Source organism: Canis lupus, chromosome 10, assembly GCF_048164855.1.
Source record: "Canis lupus baileyi chromosome 10, mCanLup2.hap1, whole genome shotgun sequence".
NCBI lineage: Eukaryota > Metazoa > Chordata > Mammalia > Carnivora > Canidae > Canis > Canis lupus.
In genome coordinates this window covers 52,405,225-52,420,514 of record NC_132847.1, presented here as the reverse complement: position 1 = coordinate 52,420,514, position 15,290 = coordinate 52,405,225, and the positions used below count along the sequence as shown (strand labels likewise).

The following is a 15,290-nucleotide window of genomic DNA, read 5'->3' as shown; positions in this document are numbered from 1 at the left end:
AAAAATTGGGACTTTTGTACTAGGTCCTCCCTTTGTAGGTGAATGCTTAAGAGGTTATTCATGAAAGATTTTCTTATCACAGAAGAAATATAAGTTATGAGTAATCATAGGTGCAACCCTGCTTATAATCAAATAGATACAAATTTATTTTTTATTTTATTTATTTTTTAAATAGACACAAATTTAAATGACATTTTGTTATTTATCAAATCAGTCAAGATTAAAAGTGTAATCTTTTTAGGGGTGCCTGGGTGGCTCAGTTGATGGAGCGTGCAACTCCTGATCTTGAGATTGTATGTTTGAGTCCCACATTGGGTGTAGAGATTGCTTCACAATAAAATCTTAAGAACGAGCAGTCTGGGTGGCTCAGCGGTTTAGCACTTGCCTTCAGCCCAGGGCATGATCCTGGAGACCTGGTATTGAGTCCCATGTCGGGCTCTCTGCATGGAGCCTGCTTCTCCCTCCACCTGTGTCTCTGCCTCTCTCTCTCTCTCTCTGTGTCTCATGAATAAATAAATAAAATCTTAAAAACAAAACAAAATAAAATCTTAAAAAAATGAAATCTTTTAAAGGCATGCCAAAGTAAATGTTGGAAATGTAAATTGTTTCCATCTCCCACCCAAGTAGAGTCATTGGACTGATTTCCAGTGAATCAGTCTCTCCAGACTGGAGGACGGAGGGCTCTCTCTTCCCTTCTAATGGCTGTTGTCAATATTAGTTTTTCCATAAGCCCTTTGGGGATGGCTCATTTTATGTAATTATTTTTAAATTTTTTATTTTTTTTAAGGTTTATTTATTCATGAGAGAGAGAGAGGCAAAGAAACAGACAGAAGGAGAAGCAGGCTCTTCACAGGAGCCTGATGCAGGACTTGATCCTGGATCCCGGGATCACAATTTGAGCCCAAGGCAGCTGCCCAACTGCTGAGCCACCCAGGTGTCCCTCATTTTATGTAATTAGATGAAAAACTGCTCACTGATTCTTAGACCTTAGATTTCTAATTTTCCTTTATAAAAAAGTATGTTGAGAATTTATCATAAAAGCAGTATGAATAAAATTATACATGTTCATTTATCCATTAATCCCATTCTGAGAAGTATTTCCTAAGGAAGCAATCTTAAACCGAGGGTGGGGGTAAGGTTTTATTTTGTAAGATGTTTATTGCCCAATTTTAAATGTCCAAAGGTAGTTTATCTCAGGACACTTCTATCAAAGTAGAGGGATATAAGGGAGAAGACTATGAGCTCTTAGATTCTGAATAAAGTAGGTTTGTCACTTTACTAATTAGTTGAATTACTTGTGTGTTTTAACCTCACTTAAAAAAAAAACCCCAAAAAACATGCTTTGAGAGTTAGAGAAAGTTTCAAGAGTAGTACAAAGGATAGTAGTACAAAGTTTCAAAGGATATTCATTCCTAAATATCCTTTAATCCAGATCTCCCAGATATTAACATTTTTACCATGTTTATATTTTTCTCCTTCCTATAAAGAAGAAACTACATACAGCTTTTCCTTAGAACCTTTTAAGAGTAAGTTGTAGATACGGTAAATACCACATCTGAATACTTCCCGTATTTTTTTTTCAAGGACATAATTACAGAACAGTTATTAAAAATCAGGAAATCAACTCATGTAATCTACAGACTATTACTATTTTCCCAATTGTCTCAATAATGTCCTTTTTAGCTAATTAAGTCCATTATCATCCATTGTATCCAGATGTCAGTTCTCCTCAGTCATTTTTAATGTGGAACTTCCTTTCCTCTGTTTCATAACATTGACCTATTTAAAGAATATGGGTCAGTTACTTTGTAGAATATCTACCAATTTTAGCTTGTCTGAAATATTCCTCATGATTATAATGGGATTATGCACTTTTGAAGATTTACTTATTTTAGAGAGAGATAGCAAGTGCAAATTGGGGGAGGGCCAGAGGGAGAGGATTTCAAAGCAGACTCCTCCACTGAGTGGGGAGCCTGTTATGAGGCTCGATCTCATGACTCTGAGATTACGACCTGAGCCGAGTCTGATACCCAACCAGTTGAGCCTGGGTGCCTGGGCACCCCAGGTTTATGTAGTTTTGGTAGAAATACCGCAGAAGTGATGATATCTTCTTGATGCATCATATCATGTTTAGGATATAGGTTTTATTGTATATATACTCGTGATCAATCTTTTTTTTTTTTTTTTTTTAAGATTTTATTTATTTGACAGCACACAAGCAGGGGGAGATACAAGCAGAGGAAGAGGGAGAAGCAGGCCCCCTGCTGAGCAAAGAGCCTGATGTGGGGCTTGATCTCAGGACCGTGGGATCATAACCTGAGCTGAAGGCAGATGCTTAACTGACTGAGCCACCCAGGTGTGCCCCTTCTGGTGATCAATTTTGTCATTTTGATTAAAGTGATGTTTCTTTAGTATTATGTGGAGAGATAAAAACTCCAGTTTTTTAAAGTGTGACATAGAGAGGTGCTTGGGTGGCTCAGTTGTTTGTATGTCTGCCTTAGCCTCAGATCATGGTATCCCCTGCATTGGGCTCCCTGCTCAGTGGGGAGTCTACTTCTCCCTTTCCCCTCTGCTCGTTGTGCTCTCTCACAAATAAATATTCAAAAGTGACATGGAGTATGATACTTTTCAGGATGGTTGTAAGTAATTAGAAAGGACATAGGTTGTATTCAGGAAGTGATAACCTTTACTCATCATATATTCTGCATAAGTTACAAAGCTGGAAGATGTCTGCTCCTGATCAACTGAGAAAAGGACCTGAAATTATAGTATGGAACAACTGTTAAAACAAGAAAAGACTAGTAGACTATATTAATAATTTTTATCTTTGGGTGGTGGGCATAAGGATGATTTAAAAAATTATATTTCATTATATTTTTCCAAATTTTATGAGTGGCGGATAGAATGAAAAACATTTGGCTTGCATGGACAAGCTGTCAACGTATTCACTGTGAAAGTAGCTTAGCTCTGGGGTGCCTGGCTGGCTCAATCAGTGGAACATGCAACTCGATTTCTAGGTTGTGAGTTCAAGCCCTATGTGTGACATGGAGTTTACTTAAAAATTAGAAACAAAGAGGAGGAAAGTAGCTTAGCCCATTATAAGTCAAATGAATGGAGAAGATTCAGAGGAAGAGAATTAGTAATGCTGCTTTTCTTGGCAAGACTTTTTTTCAACCTGATAGTTGGGTGGTGGATGTCACTAATATTTGTTGTAGGGTAGGGTGCACTAACCTTGTTCAACTTCAAACCGTCAGTTGTTTTTGCTGTTTCCCTTTGATTTCACAAGTTTTACAGATTCTTGACACTTGCCAGAGGTCACCCTGGCAAGTTTCCTATCCTACTTGAATTTGTATTTAGGATCTTTTTAAATCTATCTATCTATCTATCTATCTATCTATCTATCTATCTATCTATCTATCATCTATTTATGATAGACACACAGTGAGAGAGAGAGAGGCAGAGACATAGGCAGAGGGAGAAGCAGGCTCCACGCACCGGGAGTCCGACGTGGGATTCGATCCCGGGTCTCCAGGATCGCGCCCTGGGCCAAAGACAGGCGCCAAACCACTGCGCCACCCAGGGATCCCTATATTTAGGGACCTTTTTTTTTTTTTTTTTTTAGGGATCTTTTTAATCACATATTTATTTTATTTTTTTTTTTTTTTTTATTAAAGATTTTATTTATTTATTCATGATAGTCACAGAGAGAGAGAGAGGCTCAGAGACACAGGCAGAGGGAGAAGCAGGCTCCGTGCACCGGGAGCCCGACGTGGGATTCGATCCCGGGTCTCCAGGATCGCGCCCTGGGCCAAAGGCAGGCGCCAAACCGCTGCGCCACCCAGGGATCCCTTTAATCACATATTTAAAGTAATTTTCTGGGCTAGAGTAGTCACAAAGGTAAAAAATATTTTAAGTTCTGATTTAAAATGCTTTGTATTTCATTAATATGATAGGCTAGTATTGCAGTACTGTACTTGCTAAACAGCTGTTAAGCACATCAGATCTGTTTTCAGAAGTTATGTCTAAATGGCCCCGTTAGGATTAATACAGATGATAGCACAGAAGAGAAATGCAAAGAATATTTGAGTCATAGTACTTAAGGTGAGAACATTTAAGTCTGAATAAATTAGTAATTGGTATTTACCTAATATGACTTTACATTTTATTTTATTTTATTTTTATTTTCAAAGATTTATTTATTTATTTATTTATTTATTTTATGAGAAAGAGAGAGAGAGAGAGGCAGAGACACAGGAGGAGGGAGAAGCAGGCTCCATGCCGGGAGCCTGATGTGGGACTCGATCCCGGGACTCCAGGATCGCGCCCTGGGCCAAAGGCAGGCGCTAAACCACTGAGCCACCCAGGGATCCCCTTATTTTATTTTTTAAAGATTTTATTTATTTATTCATGAGAGACCGAGAGAGAGAGAGGCAGAGACATAGGCAGAGGGAGAATCAGGTTCCATGCAGAAAGCCCAATGTTGACTCGATCCCGGACCCCAGGATCATGCTGTGGGCCGAAGGCAGATGCTCAACCGCTGAGCCACCCAGGCATCCCTAATTTTTTTTTTTTATCTATGTATATGTTTTTTTTTTTTAAGATTTTATTTATTCATGAGAGACACAGAGAGAGACAGACAGACAGACTAGACAGACACAGGCAGAGGGAGAAGCAAGCTCCATGTAAGAAGCCCAGTGTGGGACTCAATCCCAGGTCTCCAGGATCAGGCCCTGGGGTGAAGGTGGCGATAAACCGCTGAGCCACCTGGGCTGCCCTGTATATGTATTTTTATTTTTTAATTTTATTTATTTATTTTTTGTGTGTGTATTTTTAAAGTAGGCTCCACACACAACATGGGGCTGGAACTCATGATCCTGAGATCAAGAGATACATGCTCTACTGACCGAGCCAGCCAGTGACCCTTGACTTACATTTTAGAAATATGTGGGTGAAACAATATAAAATGAAAATATAAAAATATGTGGAAACTCCAGACTGTTACCTATAGCAAGATGTTATGATTAATTACTATTCTTTTTTTTTTAATTTTTATTTATTTATGATAGAGAGAGAGAGAGAGGCAGAGATATAGGCAGAGGGAGAAGCAGGTTCCATGCACCAGGAGCCTGACGTGGGATTCGATCCCGGGTCTCCAGGATAGCGCCCCCGGCTGAAGGCAGGCGCCAAACCGCTGCGCCACCCAGGGATCCCAATTAATAACTATTCTTATAATCTTTAGTGAAAGTTGTCAACTCAAGTGTTTTCTCACTAATATTTTGTAAGATAGTTTAATAGAGTTGGGCCGAATTTTTCTGTGTCTATAACTTGTGTACGTTAAGGAAGCATAGGCAATTCTTAGACACTTTTCAAGTTTAAATATTGCTGCTCGTAGATCTGTTATTGGTGATTGTTTTCCCCCTGCCCTATTACTTTTAATCCCACACCCCTTTTGGAAAGATACTATATCCAGAGTCCCTGGATTAGGTGTGTCGTGCACTGTGACATTGTTGTATGCTCTGTTTTCTGTCTGAAACATCTTGAACCAGGCACATTCTATTTCTTCTTCTTTTTTCTTTTTTCTTTTTTTTTCTTTTTTTTTTTTTAATTTTTATTTATTTATGATAGTCCCACAGAGAGCGAGAGAGAGAGAGAGAGAGAGAGGCAGAGACACAGGCAGAGGGAGAAGCAGGCTCCATGCACCGGGAGCCCGACATGGGATTCGATCCCGGATATCCAGGTTTGCGCCCTGGGCCAAAGGCAGGCGCCAAACCACTGCGCCACCCAGGGATCCCTTCTTTTTTTCTTTTTTATTAAAGATTTATTTTTTTAATTTTAGTAACAGAGCATGCTTGAGGGTGAGAACGGGGGAGAGGGGGAGAGAGAGAATCTTAAGACTCCACGCTGAGTGCAGAGCCTGACGTGAGATTCCATCTCATTACCCTGAGATCACAGCTGAGCTAAACCAAGAGTAGGATGCTTAACTGACTGAGCCACCCAGGCACCCACCGCTAGGCACATTCTTCTAATATAAAACAGTGAATGATTGGAGTGTCTACAAGAGGTCTGGAATTAACTTTTTTCCCCAAGTTTATCCTTTTATTTTAGCTCCTGTTTAACATGTTTTGTCCCCCTTCTTTCCCTCCCTATGCCCTTTCTTTTTTCCTCTTCCTCCCATGTTCCTTTCTGGAAGTGTTGAAATTTTTTACTTCTTACATTTTATTATGAAGATGTTCATATACAAACAGTAGTTGAAAAGAGTTGTGTTGCAAGCACCCATATACTCAGAATTAGCTTTTTGGTATATTTGGTTTATTACATCTGACTAGCTATCCACTGTTCTATCTTATTTTCTTGATATGTTTCAAGGTAAATTAAAGTCATCAGTATACTTTAGTCCTAAGCACTTTAACATACATATATGTATAACTAGTTTGATATTTTTTAGGTTGCTTTCTCTTTTTTAACTGAAGTTTACATATAGAGACATTTTAAGTGTATCAGATAATTATTTGTTAGATACATATACCTGTATAATTCAGTCCCCTCTCAAGATACGGAATATCATACTCATCTCAGAAGGTTCTGACGATTTTATTATGTTTTCTTGTTGCAGACATCCTACCTTCTTTTAGGGTTCTGGACATCTTATGTACTGCTGTTTGCTTTCACTCTGCTTCTAACTTTCATTTCTATCTTTCTTTGTGCCTCTTTTTGCTTCAGACTCTGCAGGTTTCTGATAGCTAATATGGACTGTCTTCTCCCAGTTTTCTAGTTCTTGCACATTGTTAAAGTGCTTTTCCTCAGTCTTCAAGTGTAAAACAATAGAAGAAAACATCATCTCTCTTTACATTCCTTCTAATGGCATCCATACTAGCCTAGACCCTCATTGCAATATTCTTAGACTGGTAAAATAGCTTCCTCCCTAGCTGGAAGGCAGTGTGATTGATATACAGGGCACTACATACCTGTGGTAGTTAGGAGTCCTGTGCCTTTAACACCCCGCATAAAGTGTTAGTAAATGGAGTTGAATTGAATTACTATGTCTAAGATCCTTTCTAGCAATAAAATCGAAGCTTTACCTCATGATTTAATTTTTATAACTGGAATTTTTTTTTATCTTATGGGAAGATAATGCTTCACAGATGAAGAATTTCATAATGGTTGATTGACAGATTATTGTTGACCCTTCCTATGTACAGTTTCAGTGTTTTTCTGAGGTTCACGTCTGTATTGCAAGGGTGTGTATTTGGACATTTCCCCAGTTTTATGAATGTAGCCTCCTTCCTTGCTTAATTGCCTCAGGACTTTCCTTGTCTAATTGCTTCAGTTAGACACCCCAGTACAAAAGGCTGGAAAAGACACTTTGTGTTTGGTCTTGATCTTAGGAAGAAAGCTTTGTTTTCACTATTAAGTATATTGTTAGCTCTGGGTTTTTTGTAGTTGCTGTTAGGTTGAGGAAGTTCCCTTCTATATTTCTAATTTGTTGAGTCTGTGTTACCATGAAAGGATATTGGATTTTATCAAATGCTTTTTCTGTGTCTATTGAAATGATCATGTAGATTTATTTTATTTTATTTTATTTTATTTTATTTATTTTTTTTTTATTTTTATTTATTTATGATAGTCACACAGAGAGAGAGAGAGGCAGAGACATAGGCAGAGGGAGAAGCAGGCTCCATGCACCGGGAGCCCGACGTGGGATTCGATCCTGGGTCTCCAGGATCGCGCCCTGGGCCAAAGGCAGGCGCCAAACCGCTGCGCCACCCAGGGATCCCCGATTTGTTATTTTATTAATATGATGTATTACATTGTTCAGATGTTAAACAACCTTGAATTCTTGGGATAGATCTTACTTGGTAATAGTATATAATCCTTTTTTGTGTGCTGTTGCTTTGCTAGAATTTTGTGGAAGATTTCTCAATGATAGTGGTACCCCCCTTTTTGATTTTATTTATTTATTTGAGAGCACAAGTTGGGGAGAGAGCACAAGTGGTAGGGAGAAGGATAATCAGGCTCCCAGGGAGCCTGACTTGGGACTTGATCACAGGAGACCCTGGGATCATGACCTGAGTCAAAGGCTGGTGCTTAACTGACTGAGCCACCCAGGCGCCCCCAGAGTGATATTTTCCTGTTGTTGTCTTTTCTTGTGATGTTTTTGATTTTGGTATCAGGATAATACCCGTTGAACAGTGAGTTAGGAAGTCTATGTTTTTTTGAAACAGCTTGTAAAGAACTGATATTGGTGTTAATTTGGTAGAATTCACATTTGGTAGAATTTACTAGTGAAGCCTTCTGGCTCTGGGCTTTTCTTTGTGGGAACTTTTTATTTAGTTATTTATTTTAAGTAGGCTCCGTACCCAACATGGGGCTTGAAGTCACAACCCTGAGATCAAGAGTCTCATGGGTCTTCTGACTAAGCCAGCCAGGCGTCCTATGGGAACTTTTTGATGGCTTATTCAGTTACTTGTTGCTGAGTTTTCATTTTTCTTGACATGGTTTCAGAGTTTGTGTCCTTTTAGGAATTCTTCTTTTTTGTCTAGGTATGCAGTTTGTGGCATACATTTGTTCATGGAATTCTCTTAGAATCCTTTTTATTCCTCTAACATAAGTAGTGATGTCCCCTATTTCATTCCTAATTTTTTTTTTTAAAGATACTATTTATTCATGAGAGACACACAGAGGCAGAGACAAGAGCAGAGGAAGACCCTGCGGGAAGACCGATGTAGGACTTGATCCCAGGACCCTGAGATCAGGACCTGAGCCAAAGGCAGATGCTCAACTGCTGAGACACCCAGGCGTCCCTTCGTTCTTAATTTTAATGACTTTAGTTTTCTCTCTTCTTGGTTGATCTAGCTAAAGGTTTGTCAGTTTGTTGACCCCCCCACTCTCCCTCCCCTGCCATGAGCCAGATTTTTTTTTTTTTTCAATTTTCCTTTTAAAGATTTCATTTATTTATTCATGAGAGACACAGATTGAGAGAGAGAAGCAGAGACACAGGCAGAGGGAGAAGCAGGCTCCATGCAAGGAGCCCGACGCGGGACTCAATCCCTGGACTCCAGGATCCTGCCCTGGGCCAAAGGCAGGCGCTAAACCGCTGAGCCACCCAGGGATCCCCAAGATTCTTCAGTTTTTCTCTTCTTTTTTTCACTTATTTTTACTGTTCCCTCTGTTATTTCCTTCTTTCTTTATTTAATTAAAAGAAAGTTTTTGTTTTTTAGATTTTATTTATTTATTCATGACAGACACACACACACACAGAGAGAGAATGAGAGAGAGAGAGAGGCAGAGACAACAAGGCAGAGGGAGAAGCAGGCTCCACGCAGGGAGCCCGACATGGGACTTGATCCCTGGTCTCCAGGATCACACCCTGGGCTGAAGGCGGCACTAAACTGCTGAGCCACCCGGGCTGCCCCTATTTCCTTCTTTAAAAAACTATTTTGGGGGCACCTGGGTGGCTCAGTGGTTGAGCATCTGCCTTTGACTTAGGTCGTTATCCCAGGTTCCTAGGATCAAGTCCTGCATTGGGCTCTCTACGGAGAGCCTGCTTCTCCCTCTGCCTCTCACTCTGTGTCTTTCGTGAATAAATAAACTCTTAAAAATTTTTTTTTTCTCAAAAATAAAACTATTTTGGAAATAAGCACCTCAGTCTGCCTTCACCTCAGGCCATGATCCTGGACTCCTGGGACTGAGCCTGAGTTGTGCTCCCTGCTGATTAGGGAGTCTCCTTCTCCATCTCCCTGCACTCCTCCCCCCATTTGTGCCCTCTCTCGCTTGCTCTCACTCACTCTCAAATAAATAAAATCTTAAAAGATAAAAAACTCTATATCCAACACAGGGCTCAAACTCTCAACCTTGAGATCAAGACTCACATGCTGTACCAGCGAACACCCCTTCTCTAATTCTTTCGTTTTATTTTTCCTTTTTAAATTTTTTGCTCAAAATATTTCCCCCTTACACCTTGTATTTCTCTTGAAGTGTTAATTGTTTAAAAAAATTATTTTTTTTTGTTTCTTCTTTGTGTGTAGTCTTCGTTTTTATTTGAGTTAGAAAAAGCTAGGCATGTTATTTATGTATTAGATCTTTTTTTTTTTTTTAAAGATTTTATTTATTCATGATAGTCACACAGAGAGAGACAGAGAGGCAGAGACACAGGTAGAGGGAGAAGCAGGCTCCATGCAGGGAGCCTGACGTGGGATTCGATCCTGGGTCTCCAGGATCGCGCCCCGGGCCAAAGGCAGGCGCCAAACCGCTGCGCCACCCAGGGATCCCTGTATTAGATCATTTTATGATCAGTGCCGCCCCCCCTAAAGATTTTTTTTTTTAAAGATTTATTTATTTATGATAGACAGAGAGAGAGAGAGAGGCAGAGACACAGGAGGAGGGAGAGGCAGGCTCCATGCCGGGAGCCTGATGTGGGACTCGATCCCGGGACTCCAGGATCGCGCCCTGGGCCAAAGGCAGGCGCTAAACTGCTGAGCCACCCAGGGATCCCCAAAATTTTATTGATCTATTCATGAGAGACAGGCAGAGGGAGAAACAGGCTCTCCTCACAGAGCAAGGAGTGTGATGTGGGACTCGATTCCAGGATCCTGGGATCATGACCTGAGCTGAAGGCAGACGCTTAACTGACTGAGCCTCCCAGGTCCCTGATGCTCAGTGCCTTTTAATTTTGAAACAGAAGATGGCTTTATTCTCTAGGTACTTAGTTTTGGTGTGTTTTCATTGTTTATTATCTTGCTCCTTATTCTGTTTTTCTTATAATAACTTTGTGTGGGATTTGACCTTTATTTTTCTTTATTTCTTTTTTTATTATTTATTTATTTTTCTTGACCTTTATTTTTCTATTGCTTACTTTTATGTGCGGTGAGTTTTCTTGGACTTTCAGATGGCAACATAGTTCTGAGTGGCTTTTCTAATTTCAGAGTGTTTCTTTTCTGTGTAATTATGTTGGCTTACTTTCTGAGATTTCCTGGCTCTCTTCTCTATCCCCAGTGTGGACCTTTTCTTTTTTTTTTTTTCTTTTCTTTATCTGTGACTTAATTTTGATTCTATTAGTTTTTCTTAATGGGAGCCCTAACTGATTAGTTTCAAGAGTTGATATAATAGTGTGACTCCTGGGTGGCTCAGTTGGTTAAGCAACCCATTCCTGATTTTGGCTCAGGTCATGATCTCAGGGTCCTAGATTGAGATACTGTATCTCTGGCTAGTTTTTCTTCATCTGTTTCTATTTTGAGGTTTATGAGGGATACCTTCTTATCTAGTTTTGTGGTATATTGTTGTCTGTAGAATTTTGTTCTTGCTGTTAAGTTGCAGGAGCAGTTTAGAGAACTCTCCTAAACTTTTTTTTTTTAAAAATATTTTATTTATTCATTAGAGACAGAGAGAGAGAAAGAGGCAGAGACATAGGAAAGAGAAGCAGGCTCCATGCAGGGAACCCAATGTGGGACTCGATCCCAGTACTCCAGGATCACCCCTGGGCCGAAGCAGGCACCCAACTGCTGTGCCACCCAGGCATCCCTCTCATATACTCTTTATGAGACTTTTAACATAGTGCCACTTTTGCTCTTTTATTTTTTTTCTATATTTTATGTCTATATACATATGTACATTGTATGCATGTATTTAATACATACATTATTTTTAGTTATTCCGGTATTTAGTTGTTCCAATGTCAGTTACTCGGGTAATATCCCCATGTTTCCCCATTCTAGTATAGAATCATCACATACCTTTTGTTTGACCTATCTCTCTATTCTAGAACAGCTGTTAGCCTTTATCTTCCAAAATACAGACAAATTGAAAAAGATACAAGCCAGTTGTTACATATATTCTTCAGGACTTCTAGGTGGCTCAGTTGGTTAAACGTCTAACTCTTGTTTTTTTGGCTCAGGTCATGATCTCTGGTTCATGGCATTGAGTACCATGCTCTATAGGGAGTCTGCTACTCTCCCTCTGCCCCTCCTCCTGCTAGCATGCTTGTGCATGCACACACATATTTTCTCTCTGTCTCTCAAATAAATGGATAAATCTAAAAATTCTTCAATTTGAGTTTGTATGATAATTCCTCATGATTAGATTCAGGTTATAGAACTCTGATTGGAATACTACATAGAGGATTTTTGACTATTTCTCAGATTATGGGTGGAGTTATTGAGATCTATCTGCCTTTCATTAAGGATGTTGTTATATTTAGTCCAGGTTTTGCCCATTTTTTTCTTATTTTTAACTTTGTTTTATCTAGCAACTAAAAAATGATCTTTGTTGAGACACTTTGAGACTATGTGCAAATAATGTGTTCCTCATGCAACTTTCTCCCTTAGAATTAGCATTTATTTATTTTTTAAGATTTTATTTATTCATGAGAGACAGAGAGAGAGAGTGAGGCAGAGACAGAGACCTAGGCAGAGGGAGAAACAGGCTTCATGCAGGAAGCCTGATGTGGGACTTGATCCTGAAACGCTGAGATCATGCCCTGAGACGAAGGCAGACAGGTGCTCAACTGCTGAGCCACCCAGGCATCTTGTAAATTTTGTAAAAAATTTTTATTTATTTTTGTTTTAAATATTTTATTTATTTATTCATGAGAAACACACACACACACACAGGCAGAGACACAGGCCGAGGGAGAAGCAGGCTCCATGCAGTGAGCTCAACGTGGGACTCGATCCTGGGTCTCCAGGACCCCACCCTGGGCCGAAGGCAGTGCTAAACCACTGGGCTACCGGGGCTGCCCTCATTCAGTAATTTAAATGGTTTAACTTTTAAAATAGTTATGTTGGGGGATGCCTGGGAGGCTCAGTGGTTGAGCGTCTGCCTTCGGCTCAGGGTGTGATCCTGGGTCTGGGCATTGAGTCCCACCTCGGGTTCCCCGTGAGGAATCTGCTTCCTCTGCCTACGTCTCTGCCTCTCTCTCTGTGTCTCTCATGAATAAATAAATAAAATCTTAAAAAAAATTTATGTTGGTAGTTAGTAAATGTCTTAGTTAACGAGGGTAATATTTTTATTTTGGTAAATTTTGAGAGTAATTTTAGATTTATCAGTACAGAGAGATCCTGTAAACCCTTCATTTAGTTTTCCTGTTACCATAATCAAGGTACCTTTTTCAAAGCTAACAAAACAAATTGGTATATTACTCTTACCTCACTGAACAAGAGAGTCACTTTTTTATACAATAACTTGCTATTTTTTTATTGCCAAAAATAGTATAAAAGGAAATGGCAAATATTCAGTAATTTGATTTTTTTTTTTTTTTAAGTATTTTGGCTGAAAAGCCATTGGAAGAGAGTTTTCTGTTGGGGTGACTAATTTTAGTGTTTATAAGTTTCCATTTTCTTAAAATTTTTAAAATTGTGGCTAAGAAAAAAGTGACCTTTAAAATAATTTTTATTTAGATAAATACAGCCATTTCTATCCAGAGGTGCCCAGGATATCTTTTAAGACTTGACAGCAGAGCTTTTTTGACAGCTAAGCTGGTTCTAAGCCTGTGTCCTAGTAATTTCCAGTGCTTTCCTGTTCCAATTTTTTCTAGTGCTTATTACTCCATTTCTCTAAGGGAAGGAACATGTAAATGAGTCATGTGGCCATTTATGATGATTAATAACTTTAGGTCATTTAGCCAAAGGAATGGGACCTTTATGACATTTAATTTGATGTTTAGGGAAAAAAATCATGTTTGTTTGGCTTATGAAAACAGATTGTGTACATTTGAGAGCTCTAATCAGTATTTCTGTTACCATAGTGCTGTAGTTCTTGAGCTTTTTATCTTTTTGCAGCAGATTTTGGCATCTAACTTATATCTTAGGTGCTCAGATCTTTTTATTAATTGTGTATTTGCTTTTCAGGCAACAGCTGAACAAATGCGTCTCGCTCAAGTGATCTTTGATAAAAATGATTCTGAATTTGAAGCTAAAGTTAAACAGGTAAGTTTTTGGCAGAGGATACTATTTTGGCATTAGAATCTTCCTAGTTATAATGTTATTAATAATGAGCTAAACATTTGTGAAGAAGCACATTGGTGTAGTAAGTACATATAGCATTTGGCAAGTTCTCAGAAAGTTTTATTTATTGTTAAGAACCGAATTGGCTTTTCCAACATGGTAGTAATTCCAAATGTATGCTAGAAGCATATAACATTAAATTTTACAGTTATGTCTTTTTTTTTTTTTTTTTTTTTAAATTTTACAGTTATGTCTTTATTTAGAACTTTAATTAAAGACCTTTTGATTATAAAAATTTCAAAATCTCCTTTCCTGATAAGGCTTCTTTTCCCTTCAAGATTCTAGAAATCCGGCTATATAACCCTTAACTTGATCCAGACCTTGGTAGAGGTCTACAAATAATTATTCCTTGGAATGAGTGTCCCACAGTGAATTTGTTGCTGAGAGTTAGCTGGAAAAGGAAAGAAACCTTGCTTCTTTTCACTGCCACAGTAAAGAATTAACAGAACGAAAGCAAAACTTTATTAAAGTGTACCCCCTATGGAAGGAGTGGGCTAATCAAGAGAGACAATGGCCCTGGAAACTTGGTGCTGTTGTCTTATATCAGTTTTCTTTTGGGCAGGTCTTAGTGTTGCAACATTTGAGTGAAAGGCCTGGATTATATAATAATTAGCCAACTACTATGTCCTTTCCCAAGATGTATTCAAAAAGCCTGCATGGAGTAGGAAACTGCAACATTATTTCTATTTTAGAGACATAGGTCACTTAAGGACAAGCTACTGCTTTCTGCACTAGTGGAACAAGTACAACAAACTTAGCCTTTAGTCCTGCTGAGGATATTATAACCACAAACCCAGTACTAGATGGGTAGAATGGGATGCTTCCAGGCTGTCCTCAGTTGCGCCTCTCCATCATGATGTCTAATGTCTGTCCTTTTGCTCATGCCTAGCTTCCTGCCTAACTCTTTAGCCCTTTTCTCTTTAAACTCTTTGTTTATGCTTATAGTTGCTGTCATTAGACTATGGTAATATTTTTAGAAGGCCACAAAAAGGTTTATTAAAAGTTATAGAACTTATTCTCTAGAATGAGATTTGTGTGTAGTTTGAGACCTACTTCTATATATCATATTGTCTTTTATCTGAATATCATAGCAGATACACAAAAAAGAGCACTGGTCCAGGAGTTCAGAGTTTTAAGGTTAAACTTTAGTTCGATCCCTTACTAATTCAGTCACTGGGGGGTAATTTGATATTTAATGTGCACCTTATCACTTGAATATTACAGGTGTTGGGTTAATACTGACACTGACAGAAACTGACACTAGGCAATATCCAAAGATCAAGCTGTGGAAAG

At 38.9% G+C, this 15,290-nt stretch overlaps 1 protein-coding gene across 8 annotated transcripts in view; it reads left to right on the top strand.

Moving 5' to 3' along the window:
• The window catches only part of UBAP2 (ubiquitin associated protein 2), a 124,621-nt gene that overhangs the window by 37,502 nt on the left and 71,829 nt on the right, over window positions 1-15,290 (top strand). For all 8 annotated transcript variants that reach the window (XM_072841683.1, XM_072841682.1, XM_072841681.1 and 5 more), the window contains one exon: window positions 13,842-13,919. In XM_072841683.1, coding sequence (XP_072697784.1) covers window positions 13,842-13,919 — 78 coding nt within the window. The remainder of the gene's footprint in view (window positions 1-13,841; window positions 13,920-15,290) is intronic.